The sequence below is a fragment of the Lepidochelys olivacea genome (assembly GCF_965140295.1).
Source record: "Lepidochelys olivacea isolate rLepOli2 genome assembly, chromosome: 6".
Classification (NCBI taxonomy): Eukaryota; Metazoa; Chordata; order Testudines; family Cheloniidae; genus Lepidochelys; species Lepidochelys olivacea.
The window spans coordinates 42611661-42625056 of NC_140416.1; the positions used below are offsets into that span (position 1 = coordinate 42611661).

General features: G+C 38.7%; 1 protein-coding gene across 1 annotated transcript in view; it reads right to left on the reverse strand.

Annotated features, from left to right (window-relative positions):
• Positions 1–601: 601 nt before the first annotated feature.
• The window catches only part of SLC17A6 (solute carrier family 17 member 6), a 50596-nt gene continuing 37801 nt past the window's right edge, over positions 602–13396 (reverse strand). Inside the window, exons 8-12 of the mRNA XM_084630252.1 lie at positions 12156–12305; positions 9459–9591; positions 6885–6995; positions 3973–4100; positions 602–2700 (exon numbers count right to left, since the gene is read on the reverse strand). Coding sequence (XP_084486378.1) covers positions 2365–2700; positions 3973–4100; positions 6885–6995; positions 9459–9591; positions 12156–12305 — 858 coding nt within the window. The 3' untranslated portion in view covers positions 602–2364. The remainder of the gene's footprint in view (positions 2701–3972; positions 4101–6884; positions 6996–9458; positions 9592–12155; positions 12306–13396) is intronic.

Genomic DNA, 13396 nt, shown 5'->3' on the forward strand with positions numbered 1-13396 from the left:
AGTAGGCAACTATCTAGATGAGTTGATGTATCCCCCGGAAAGACCTCTGTGTACCGTCACGGGTATGTGTACCCCTGCTTGAGACCCACTGCTATAGAGGGCTGGATTGCAACCCTATATACTGTACTAGCCTAAGTAAGGGGCCGAGTAGTAGGAACAGGGCAGGAAATAGTTCCAGCTCTATGAGTCATATTCTGAGCCTGGCTTCTCGTTCATTCCAGGGGGTAGTAAAGTGCACCAGTCTTTTTGCTGGCACAGATTACTTCCTTCTGTGTGCCAGCTCTGCTGCCCTGGTTGGCATGTTGCTCCATCTGCTTCCCATCCCTGCCCCTCGCTCACCTGAGTGGGGAAGGGGGAAGAACAGTCTGGTAGTGGCTGCTTCTCTTACTACACATCTGTGTATAGATCGGTGATGTGAATAGCCCACGCAGGGCTCTTTATATCTTTTTACTCCCCTGCCTAGGTGCACAGCAGGGCTCATGAGGTACCCCAGAATATGTCATTGTAGTAACATGAGTCAAATGGTTTATGCTTGTCTGCATCCCAAACAAACAAAAAAGATTACAATACTCTTTTTTATATAAAAGGATAAATAGAGCATTTTATTAACACTTTTTGCAGCAACAAAAGTGACACAGTCCACATCTTTTCATTAAACACAGCAAAAGCTATGGTCACATTTTACATCACTTTGAGGCACAAAGCAAAATATTTTTTTTCCTTAAGGTCAAGGTATGATTTGCATTTAAAAAAAAGAAGAAGAAGAAGAAACAATCCTCAAGTTGTATATTGCAATAGCAGGGCCTCCAAACACTAGCACAATACAATGAACAGATTAAAAATCCAGAATGGATTGTTACATACAATGATAATCATTTGATTTGAGTTGGGAAATGGATCACCATTGTCATTTTTAGAGCATTAAGAAGCGGTCAAGTGTTGCTAACTTTAATTTGGCTTGGTTTGATTTAATCCCAACAATCCCAAATGTCTACAACAAGCTTAATATAAAGGTACTATTTAGACTAAAATATTATGCACTTTATAATGCATTGCACTTATTGCTTGGTACACTAATGTTGCAATTCTTCTTGAGTTATGCTAAGAGAAGATAAGCATAATGAAAGTAGAAGTAATGCTCTTCCTAAATCCATCACTAGTTATTTGCCACTTTGGTTTATTGTGAGGATTGTTACTCATATTCAGCATTCATTATAATTATAATTCTATTTGACAAATACATTTTTGAATTCAGGGATTTGTAAAATAACAACGTTCTCTATAATTACAGTATCTTCAATAAACTTTTATCTGTTTATACAACTGTGCCACAATATGACAAAATAGGAAAACTATCAAGAGAAGAAGGATGATTAAATTATTTTCCGTTTCTTTCATTTAGTTCAAAATATTCTGTAAAACAAATACATCCATTTTGTGTAGGGCTACTTGCTCACAGTAATTTTTTCTTTGGATTATGGGGGTAGGGGGGTAGGCTATATCTTTCTTTTTCTTCTAAAGTGATTTGCAACCAGTACAAAGTAATTTACTATAACTAAAAATACACTGAAGCATTTCTTGCAAAAGTTGTTTTATAGTCTGCATGAAAATTCAGATTGAACATTATATGTTGTTTTTATACTGGTTGGTAAATGTAAGGAAGAACATGACACATACTATAATTTCATTATATTCTGTAAAGAATACAAATAAGAATTTGTGCCTAAACATTTGATATAAAACACCCAAATAAATTCTTTTATTTATCACAGAATAGCCTGCAGCATGTAATCACCATAAATATACAGTCTGATCCAATTCCCATTGGAGATAAATGTATCAATCCCTTATAGATGTCTAGGACTGAATCCTTCCTTCTTGAAGAAAGTCCTTGTCTTAGACCAAACACACAATCTCTACATTTTACTGATTAAACGTGTATAGTTAACACAATCAGTTTATGATCTCTTCCAATACAGTGTAACAAATATATAAGTGCATTTTTTTAAAGATCAAGTACTTTTGGCTTTCTAAACAGACTATTGGATGTGCCAACTTAGTTGGTTAGTTGTGCTTTAATCCTTAATTATGAGCTTTAGCTCATGTATACAGAAAGTATCTAGTTGCCTCTATAGTTTTGACCAGTAAACCCTTAAAACTCTAATGTTTATAGAATGGATACACCCGAGAGGAGGTGATGACATATCACAATTCATACAGATTGCACTTTAATGGTAACCTTATTTTTAAACAGACCTTCCTGTTTGATATGTGTTTACATGTTTATACCACATTCTTTGTGTGCAAACAATCACAATGAATTTAATCACAAACACTACAAAATATATCCAATATTGAGATTTGTTATGAATAATCTTCTCTTTCCTTATAGCTGTATGAGTCTTGGACTTCCTCTTGTACAAATTCTTCTTTCTTCTCCCAACCATTTGGCCAACCACCATTGACCTGGGTCGTAGCACCATAAGACTTAGTGGTACCATAATTTATGTAATTCTGAGTAATGTCCCCTGTCTCTTCGTCAAGTTCATCTTCATGAATAAAACCACATTTCTCTTCACTTGTCTGTTCAGGGTCAGCCCAAGGTTGTTTCTCTCCCGAAGCAAATATGCCATAGAATATAACTCCTCCATAATGCACTAAAGCAGCAATAAGGAAGACATACTGCCACTCTTCACGTGTCTGTAAAGAAGAGTATTGCTAAGTCAAAATAGCAGCACAGACTGGATGGCTCTTCTGAGCTGAAAGGGCTGATTAAGGCACTGAGGCTATAATTTTCAAAAGAGCCCAACTCCTGGGCATCTAACTCCCTCAGGTTCCTTTGATAATCCTAGTCTAAAAGCTCAATTTGTACAACTGCAGGAGATTTCTGTTACTTACTGGCTAACTTCTGTAAAAATCAATTAACAAAGCACCTCCTCTATCATTAATCCATATGCACAAGTCAACATGACCAGCTAACCAAAATATCTGACCCAATATTCAGGTCGGTTTCAGCTCTCTTACACTGCTGTATGCAGTGCAAAACAACTGGAAACCCAAAATATTTAGCACCCTGAGAAATATCCCGTTGCCTGAGGAAATCCTGTCTGCTGGCATCTGGCAGAGGAGTGGCAGTGGTTGAGGGGAAAAGAGTGTTGCTGGTGAGTTCCTGGCCCCAGTATTGGGGAAATGCAAAATCTGTGTCAAGCACTGCTCAGTTAGACCAAAGAATCTGGACTGTTGTTTCCAGTTCTAGGCCTCAATCCTGGAACCATTGAAAGCTATGGCCAAACACCCATTGACATCAAAGAGGATAAGAGGGCGTCCCTAGTGAAAATGTTAACCAGTTAAAAAAGGAAAACATCACTATATTTCAGAGTGTCATGAAACAAATGCACTACTTCCAATTCATTCAGGTTTATTACTGCTTTCCCCTGCACTACACTTGTTCTCTCTTCCATGAGTACTTTCAGTCACTAGACCTTATTCTCCTTTTGTACTTTACTTTTAGTTATGAAAAGTTTCAAGGACTATTTAATCCGGGAATATTTTTTAAATGTCGTTTTTTTTAAAATGTACAAAATTCATACTTGAAATGTGTGTCAAACTTGCTATTAATTCCATCTAAACAATTTAAACCCTTGTTTGTGTGCTGGAAGGTTCAAGCCTTATGAAGGAGCTGGTTACTTTAAGAGAGGGTAATAAATATCCACATAAAGACAGTTGCAGTCTGGGAAATTCAACAGAACTGAGGAAGCAAAGGGCAGGAGACTCCTGACTGAGGTGGCATATGATAAAGGTTGCTCAGAGATTTCCAGGAAGTCAAAATACTGGATAGTTAGTGGATAAAGCCAGAAGTTAAGGGATATGGAAAGTAATTTTAGGAATAGGTTTTGTCTTTAATACTAGTGGAATTAAACTGCTCCACTTGAATTTAATGAGAATTATTTTGAAAACCACATTACAGCTTACCTTGTTCTTTGTCATTGCTCCAACAATTATAGGGCAAACCATTCCAGACAACGTCCCAACTCCATTAGAAATTCCCATTAAGATGCTGGCATACCTTGGGGCTATGTCTAAATGGTTGACATTGAATCCTGCAACACAAATACAAACGTGCATTCCCACCATAAAATGTGTCCATGACAATTTATATAGAGCCATTTTTGGGGTGCTTTACAGGACAATGTGAAGACTAAATATATGAGACAGATTTGTGCTTTAAGTTTAAACTGAAAACAGCTTATAAAATGATACGAAATGTATTTTTCCCCAAAAAAATCTGTTTAAAAAACAAACTCTGAGGAGGGAAATTGAACCCACAAAATGATTAGGCTTTGGGGGAAGTTCTCAGAGAGGGACTTGCAGTGTAATTCACATCCTTTTCATGTTGTAAATTACAGATTTTGTGTGTCACTTCCTGTTACAGCCTATGTCACTTCCTCTTCATTTTCTCCACATTTATCTTCTTGGTCACACAAAGCATCAGGGTAATGGCTGTTTTTGTGTGGGAGGGTAAGATAAAATCAATAAAAGGAGACTATTTTAAAAAGATTTCATATTTGTTTGATGTAAAAAAAAACATTTGTGTTTATTTCCTGCAACTCCAACAAGCAAACTCTTTTCAAATGTAGACTACCACTGTTCAAAGAATCTTGTGGGCGGGGGGGGGGGGGGGAGAAAGTGTTTCTAGGAAGTTACAAGACTCTAAAATTTCCCCAGATAAGCACCAAAAATATATGAAAACAGAATCTGAATACCAGGATCTCTAGGCATCAGAGAAAAAGATAGATGGTGTAGAGAGGACAACTGATAAAAAATAAAGTATAATACATCCTTTCAGGGCCCAATTTCTTACAGAAAGTTTGTGGTAAACACTGGACACGCCACAAAGTTCTCTTTGTTAACTATTTTGTTTGTTACTAGGTTTAAAGAAGTTTTATAATGATGGAATTAAGTTATTTTCAGTAGAAGAACTAGAGCTGATAGGTCTTGCATTGTTAATGGGTTTTAATGAGAGATTGGAATAAGGATACAGTAAATGTTTAACATAAATGATCATGGAGGCTGTTCCAGATATAAGGACTTGTGTGCACAAAAGGAGTTAGGTGCCTAAGTCCCAGTTTTGGGATCACTGTGATGCACAAAACTTCTGCTGAAACCCCTATGCCCCTAAATTCAATCAGCACCTACTTTTTTGCGGTAAAAGTTCCCTAAGTGCCTATGTTTCTGCTTCAGGACATGCACATTGCTGCCTCCCTCTAGGTGTCCAGTCATCTTTCTCTCTCTCTAAGCCCTAGAGTGATTCACAAACTAGGGGAAGATAGGAGTTCAGTCACCTAAATCTCATGAGGTGCCCAATCCCCATAGGCATGCTCAGAGGTTGCCTACTGAACTGGGTCTCCAGCAAACTCACACACAACAGCCGAGGGGGGGTGGGGGTGGGGGTGGGGAAGGGTGGAACTCCCTCATAAATTTTAACCCAGTGGCTAGGGTACTCAGCTGGAGGTGGAAGACCACCACTCCCAAATCCCTCCAGTGGCTAAGAAGGGATTTGCTTCCTGTCCAGTGAGTGTTTTAACCACTGAGCTATGAGATAGTCTGATGTGGGAACTCCTCAGTTTCTCCTGTTGAACCTGTTCCACCATGGATAAATAATTAAAGACTTTAGAATAGGGGGACTAGAATGCTCTCTCTCTCTGTGCTCAGAAAGAGCGAGAGCACAAATGTGAAAATGACTCTATAGGCTGGTGGTTAGAGCATTCAGCTGGGAGATGAGAGTTCCAGTTCCTGTGCTCCAGTGACTCTTTAATTATTTATTGAGGGGTCAATGGCAGAGACTGATGGAGCCCCACACCAGAATATCCCATAGCCCAATGGTTGGAGCACTCACACAAGACAGCCCCATTTAAATCCATTTTCCTGCTCAAGTGGATGAGAGACTTAACCCTGGGGTCTCCCCCATCCCAGATGAATACCTTAGCCATTGGGTTAAAAGTTATGAGGGAGCTGCTGCTCCTCTCCCCGTCCCATGTCAGCCACTTACTAAAACAGTGTAAGCGCCTGACTGCAAGCGAAGGTTCACAGCTGAGAATTGCTAGCAGAGATAGGTGCCTATCTCCAAGACTGGGTTAGGGCTTAGCATACACCCCTATCGTCATCATCTCCCATTGGGTAGCTTAGGCAACTGCCTGCCTAGCATGCTGGATTTTGTGAATTGCAGTCTAAGGTGCCTATGTCTCCCCATTCATTGTAGAGGAACGTAGGTGTTGAACTCAAGATTTCTGAATTGCAGTGATTTTTAAGCACCTAAAAGTTACACATTGTAATGCTGAGTGTCACAAAGCCTAACTCCATTTGTGCCTGCATGGGAGAGGTTGCAAAGATGACAGTGGGAAAATGATGCAAAGGCAGATGACCCCGGTAATGCCAAGTGCATGAGAAGGGAAGTATGAGTATTGAGATGTAGGCAGGAATGGAGTTGTGCAAAACCTTAAAACAGAGAAAGCAGCTTCTGAATATGCACTACATCAAGAAAACAATAACTGATTTTATTATTTTGTAATACACAGTAGAAACAACATGTAAAACTCAAGCTAGATTGTTGGAAGGCAGATTCCAAAGCAAAATTTACAGTAATAGATTTGCATTTATCTACATGCAGGGTATATGGGGGCAGGGAATGGAAATACTTGAGCAAATATAATATACAAGATGTGGTATTCATTGTTCTTTTGAAAATGATAATAAATAACACCAGGCTGAAACCTGAGGTTCTTACTCAATTTTAATGTCACTGACTGAAAACTGAGTGAGGACCTCACATTATCTTTTTCTTGAGATGAGATAACTTCCCCCTATTAACAGAAACGGTAACTTACCGGATATGGCAAATCCACTGAAGCCCACAGCGAGTACCAAGAATGAAATAGCCATTCCTTTACTATGAGAATACCCCACCACCAGAAGAAGAGTTGCTTCCATACCAAAACCTAGGGAAATAATATAAGGAAACATATCAGTTTTAACTACCTATTAAAAAGTGCAAACAATAAGGCACCAGACCTGGTACTCATTTTGAAAAAGCATTGAAAAAACATTATTTTTTATTTCATTATTTTAATTGGTATTATAATTATACAACTCTTTCCCCACAAGAAAACACACACTTTTGCAATGTCAAATAACCTCTTTGTTCAGTACTTGCAAACCAGCTTTTTGTAACTGTCTGTCTCTTTTCACAGTGATCCAAATGCAGTACCTCCATTATGCAGGTGAAATTTGCCCTATGGCTATCTGTATTAAAGGTTGAAGTGCTGCATAGGGCCTAAGTATGAATTTCACCCTCGAACTGAAGGAGTCTCATTGTAAGAGTTATATTCTCTTCTCATATGTCCAGTCACTAGAAATTGAGACTATGAGTAATGCAAAGAGTATATAACAACTTTTCAAGGGCACACAGAAGTATACAGTAGATGGCTAAAAATTACACACACTGGGCCAATTTTCCCCGCTACTTCATTTTTCACTTAGATTCTGTCTGCAATTGTGGAGGTCAATAATGTGATAGTGTATTTATTTGTATGTATTCAGCCATTTGAATAATGTTGTTTGGTGCACACTAAATTGTTGGGAAGCCCTTTACCTTAATCTACTGTGAGTAACTTCAGATAGCTCTAAAAAGTCTTAGACTAGAATTCTGCCTATAACCCATTTCATACATTGTGTGAACTTTTACAATGTCTCCTTATTAAAGCCACTGTTTTGTAATCTTTTTGTAATGGCTACCACCATTGTCTACACCAGAAGGGAGTTGAATTTCAGTGAGGAGAAACTGGGCAGACAGGAGGAAATAAAACAGGGGAAAGACATGTATGAAACCTTCATCCCATGGTGGCAACCACCATTCCCTCAGTAAAATTCTCTATGTCCCAAAGGACAGGAAGAAAAAAAAAGGGAGGATCAAGGAGTGGGAAAGGAGCCTGAGAAAGAAACTCTACTGGGCATCTTGGGCCAGATTTTCAGAAGCATTTGGTGCCTACAGATGTGGATAGGTCTGCTGGGATTTCAAAAGATCTTAGCAGGTTAGTCACCAAACCCCTCTTGATTTCAATGACACTTGAATACTTAACCTACTCAGACATTTTTGAAAATCTCACTAGGCTCTATCTGTGCCTTTAAATATCTAACGGTCCCCTTGTCCCTCTAAATAATTTCTCCAGTGAATGAAATAAGAAGGCATAAGTGGACAACCTTATATCTCTGCTTGGAGGTCACCTTCAGTTAGTAACCACATCTGTTTAATAGCCACATCTTTATCATACAAGTAAAAGGTGAAAGTAATACTTAACTTAGCCATGGCTCCTAAATGAACATATGCAATTTATTTATGGACTCTATTCTAAATCACATTCATAAGAACATAAGAATGGCCATACTGGGTCAGACCAAAGGTCCATCCAGCCCAGTATCCTGTCTACCCACAGTGGCCTTTGCCAGGTGCCCCAGAGGGTGTGAACCTAATAGGTAATGATCAAGTGATCTCTCTCCTGCCATCCATCTCCACCCTCTGACAAACAGAGGCTAGCAATTCCTTACCAATCCTGGCTAATAGCCATTAATGGACTTAACCTCCATGAATTTATCCAGTTCTCTTTTAAACCCTGTTATAGTCCTAGCCTTCACAACCTCCTCAGGCAAGGAGTTCCACAGGTTGACTGTGTGCTGAGTGAAGAAGAACTTCCTTTTATTTGTTTTAAACCTGCTGTCCATTAATTTCATTTGGTGGCCCCTTAGTTCTTATATTATGGGAACAAGTAAATAACTTTTCCTTATTCACTTTCTCCATACCACTCATGATTTTATATACCTCTATCATATCCCCCCTTAGTCTCCTCTTTTCCTAGCCTCCTTAATCTCTCCTCATATGGGACCTGTTCCAAACCTCTAATCATTTTAGTTGCCCTTTTCTGAACCTTTTCTAATACCAGTATATGTTTTTTGAGATTAGGGGACCACATCTGTACGCAGCATTCAAGATGTGGGCGTACCATGGATATATATAAGGGCAATAAGATATTCTCTGTCTTATGCTCTATCCCTTTTTTAATGATTCCTAACATTCCGTTTGCTTTTTTGACTGCTGCTGCACACTGTGTGGACATCTTCAGAGAACTATCCATGATGACTCCAAGATCTTTCTCCTGATTAGTAGTAGCTAAATTATACATACATATATTGTATGTATAATTGGGGTTATTTTTTCCAATGTGTATTACTTTACATTTATCCACATTAAATTTCATTTGCCATTTTGTTGCCTACTCACTTAGTTTTGTGAGATCTTTTTGAAGTTCTTCACAGTCTGCTTTGGTCTTAACTATCTTGAGCAGTTTAAAATCATCTGCAAACTTCAAGGTATACGGGAAACCTTTAAATAAGGTAGAGTGACTTACCTCCACAATTCATTATCTTTCTCACGGTAGTGGTTGAAAGAATTTGCCTGCTTCTTAGGAAATCTGCAATCTGTCCCCCAATAGGCACAATAATGGTCATCACTAAATGCGGCAAAGCAGATAACATACCCACCTAAAATAATGACAAATGGGAAGTGTTGGCACCATAATAAAATATTGATTTATCATTTTCTGAAGCATCAGGCAATCAACAACTACTTAGTTGATTCTCTACAAGTCCAGGGTAGGTGTTTAAAGCAGGCATCTTGATTTTAATTGTATTAAATGAGTGAAATGTGACAATGTGCATGCTTGTAACTTGCCATTTTCTCTGCTAAATGATAAGCAAGACAAACTGGGAATCATGCATGGAACTCTAAGTACTAAACATTACAGGATACAGATCAATAGGTAAATTAAGTCAGGGGTTTTCAGAACTAAAAAGCATCAAGAAGCACAGAGGTCCTGGATCTACATTCCTTGAACTTTCAGACTCCTATTGAGGCCAGTGGAACTTTGTAATGGGCAAGGAATTGAGGATGAGGCCCAGAATACTCAATGTTTAGAAATCATATGTAAGCTACACACTAATGACACACACAGATGTAAATCAGTGGTATTTTTCTGACGATTGGCTCCATACACACACTAAATTTCACAGAAAATCCTTCACTGAAAATATATAATAAATATGTATGCCAAGGATAATATTAAAAATGAGGGTATGTGAGGAAACAGCATTTCTGTGATACCTTTTACAAAATGCACTATGATCAAAGGCAGAAAATGATCTCTTCCTTTTTCCATCTGAAGTGTGAAATTCTGTACTTTGCTGTAGTTTACAAGATAGAAAGCTAATCAGATGGCCAGATTCATCCCTGATGAAAGCAGGTGTTACTCCAATTTAGTCAGATATTTAGAATAGGAAGTAGCTGCAGTATTTTAGGTACCACCATAAGATACTGGCAGGTAAATGTTGGCTTTTCAGTTGCAACCACTGTCAGTGAACAAGCTCCATGTGAGGGAGCTAAAATATTGGTCCTCATGCCAAAAATATTTTTTTCTAGATTTACAATAGGTGGACCATTGTTTGAATATCTAGCTCTTAAAACAATTTTTGGGGCTAAAACATTAAGACTAACTCTATATGAAATGACCATTCTAATCATATGCCCAATAGAAGAGGTTTCTTTAGAAACATACACTACAAAAAAGTTCTTAGAATACCCCCAAATAGACTCATTTCCTTAACCCAGAACATTGAACAGTACATAGGCTCACATAAAGACTAACATTTAAATTTCCAGATTAATTTATCTGCTGTACAAAAACAAGTGAAACATGATAAGCAGCCATGTTGCTTGTTCATCAGCAAATGGAAAGGGCACAATGGATTTGAACTAGAACTTCTAATATTTCCTCTTCTGTGAAAAAGTTAGAAGCAGTGTTAAATTCCCATAGACCATTCACACTTTTCTTTGAAGCTGCACTATTATATAATGTGTATTAAGGAGGGGGTGGAATCAAAAACAGTTTTTGGAGGTGGGAAGATAGGTGATCAGACTCCAATCCTGGATCTGGACCTGAATTTCACCACTGGTCCCTTTCTCTGTGTGATGGCTAAACCCAAAACTCAATCTGAACTTTGAGAGAGAGTGAGTGGTGCAGAATCTGGATATGAATTTTGCAGCTTATGCCCATCTATGACTGCTGAATGCCATAATATAATTGTGATTTTAGCCTATAATATTGAAACAATTCTGTGGCTACCTAGGGTTTTCTGGTTCTCAATATGCTGCACGCCAGAGACACTTGGACCTTCATAGTAACAACATGGATAGAATTTAAACCTTCCTGCACCAAAACCTCAAGCCCCTACCACTTGAGCTAAGAAAAATTTCTGTTCGCTCTTTGCAGCATAGGACCTAAGACACACAGGTGATAAATTATTATTCCATCTATCTAATGGGCAAATCAAGGGCCTGATTTGCTCACTGACTTCCATGGAAAGACTGCTTTGGATCAGTCCTTATTGGTCAGATTGTGCCACTGACCCATGTAAGGGGTGATACATAACAGCATCAACCTCAGGGAGAATGGAAGGTGCAATTCCTGGGTGAATGCCCCAATGCATAGGGGACCATGCAAGCTGCACCATTTTTTTTGGATGATGCAGCTTGCTGTTCCCCTTATTACCAGTGTACTCTCCAGACCAGTGGAGGGAGGTGGAAGGGGATGCTCCTACTTTCCCTGCAACTTTCCCCACAGTCTTGGGGGCACCATGGTCTCCAGAGGGTGCACCGATGGACCTCAGTTGCGATGGGCCTTTGTGCAGTCTACACGGCAGAGGCACTTTGCATGCTTCACCCCCCAAAACTAATACAAAGTCATGTTCCAGTATGGCTCCAAAGAGGTCACTATAAAGTATTTCCTCTTAAAAAAATTTTAGTGAGTGCACTATGTGTAAATTTTAGCCTAACCAAAAGGATACGATCCCTTTTCAGTTTTGTCACTTCACTCATATATGCTGGTACATAAAAGGAATGGTGATTTTCTGCACTGGAAAGGAGCTTCAAGAATTATAAAACACTGGGAAATATGTGCTTACAATTTTCCAACTCCAAGTAAAGATCTACAAACATGATTCGTCAGTTATTGCTACTCAAAAATATCTGATGTTACATTATGATTAAATACCTTGCTTATTTCAAACCCAAACACCTCTTCAAAGTAAGCAGGCTGACTAATAAGCAGCAAATAAAAAGTCCAGCTTCTACAGAAGTTTGCAACAATTATTGCATAGACAGGCATAGAAGTAAAAAATTTTCTCCATGGAGTCTTGTATTTCTGAAACGTGGAAAGAAAAGCCCAGTTAATATTTTATTGGTTAATGAATATTACGCTTCCCTTATCATGCATGCTATTTTAGCCACTGTTCAAAGGAACAGGTGCTTAACTTTACACATGAGTAGTTCCATTGGCTTTAATGTTAATAAAGTAAAACATATGCATAAGTATGTGGAGAATCAAAGACTTAGCATAGACACCTGAGCAAATGGACAAATGTCTGCAATAGTATTCAGTGAAGCAAGACAAATTTACTCAATACTGACAGGTTTCAGAGTAGCAGCTGTGTTAGTCTGTATTCACAAAAAGAAAAGGAGTACTTGCGGCACCTTAGAGACTAACCAATTTATTTGAGCATAAGCTTTCGTGAGCTACAGCTCACTTCATCGGATGCATTCAGTGGAAAATACAGTGAGGAGATTTATATACACAAAGAACATGAAAAAATGGGTGTTATCATATACACTGTAAGGAGAGTGATCACTTAAGATGTGCTATTACCAGAGCGGGGGCGGGGGGAGGAGAAAACATTTTGTAGTGATAATCAAGGTGGGCAATTTCCAGCAGTTAACAGGAACGTCTGAGGAACAGTGCGGGAGGAGGGGAATAAACATGGGGAAATAGTTTTACTTTGTGTAATGACCCATCCACTCCCAGTCTCTATTCAAGCCTAAGTTAATTGTATCCAGTTTGCAAATTAATTCCACATATCTATGCAGGGGACACCAGCATTGGGCCTAATCACATCAGCCGCACTATCAGAGGCTCGTTCACCTGCACATCTACCAATGTGATATATGCCATCATGTGCCAGCAATGCCCCTCTGCCATGTACATTGGTCAAACCAGACAGTCTCTACGTAAAAGAATAAATGGACACAAATCAGATGTCAAGAATTATAACATTCATAAACCAGTCTGAGAACACTTCAATCTCTCTGGTCACTCGATTACAGACCTAAAAGTCGCAATATTACAACAAAAAGACTTCAAAAACAGACTCCAACGAGAGACTGCTGAATTGGAATTAATTTGCAAACTGGATACAATTAACTTAGGCTTGAATAGAGACTGGGAGTGGATGGGTCATT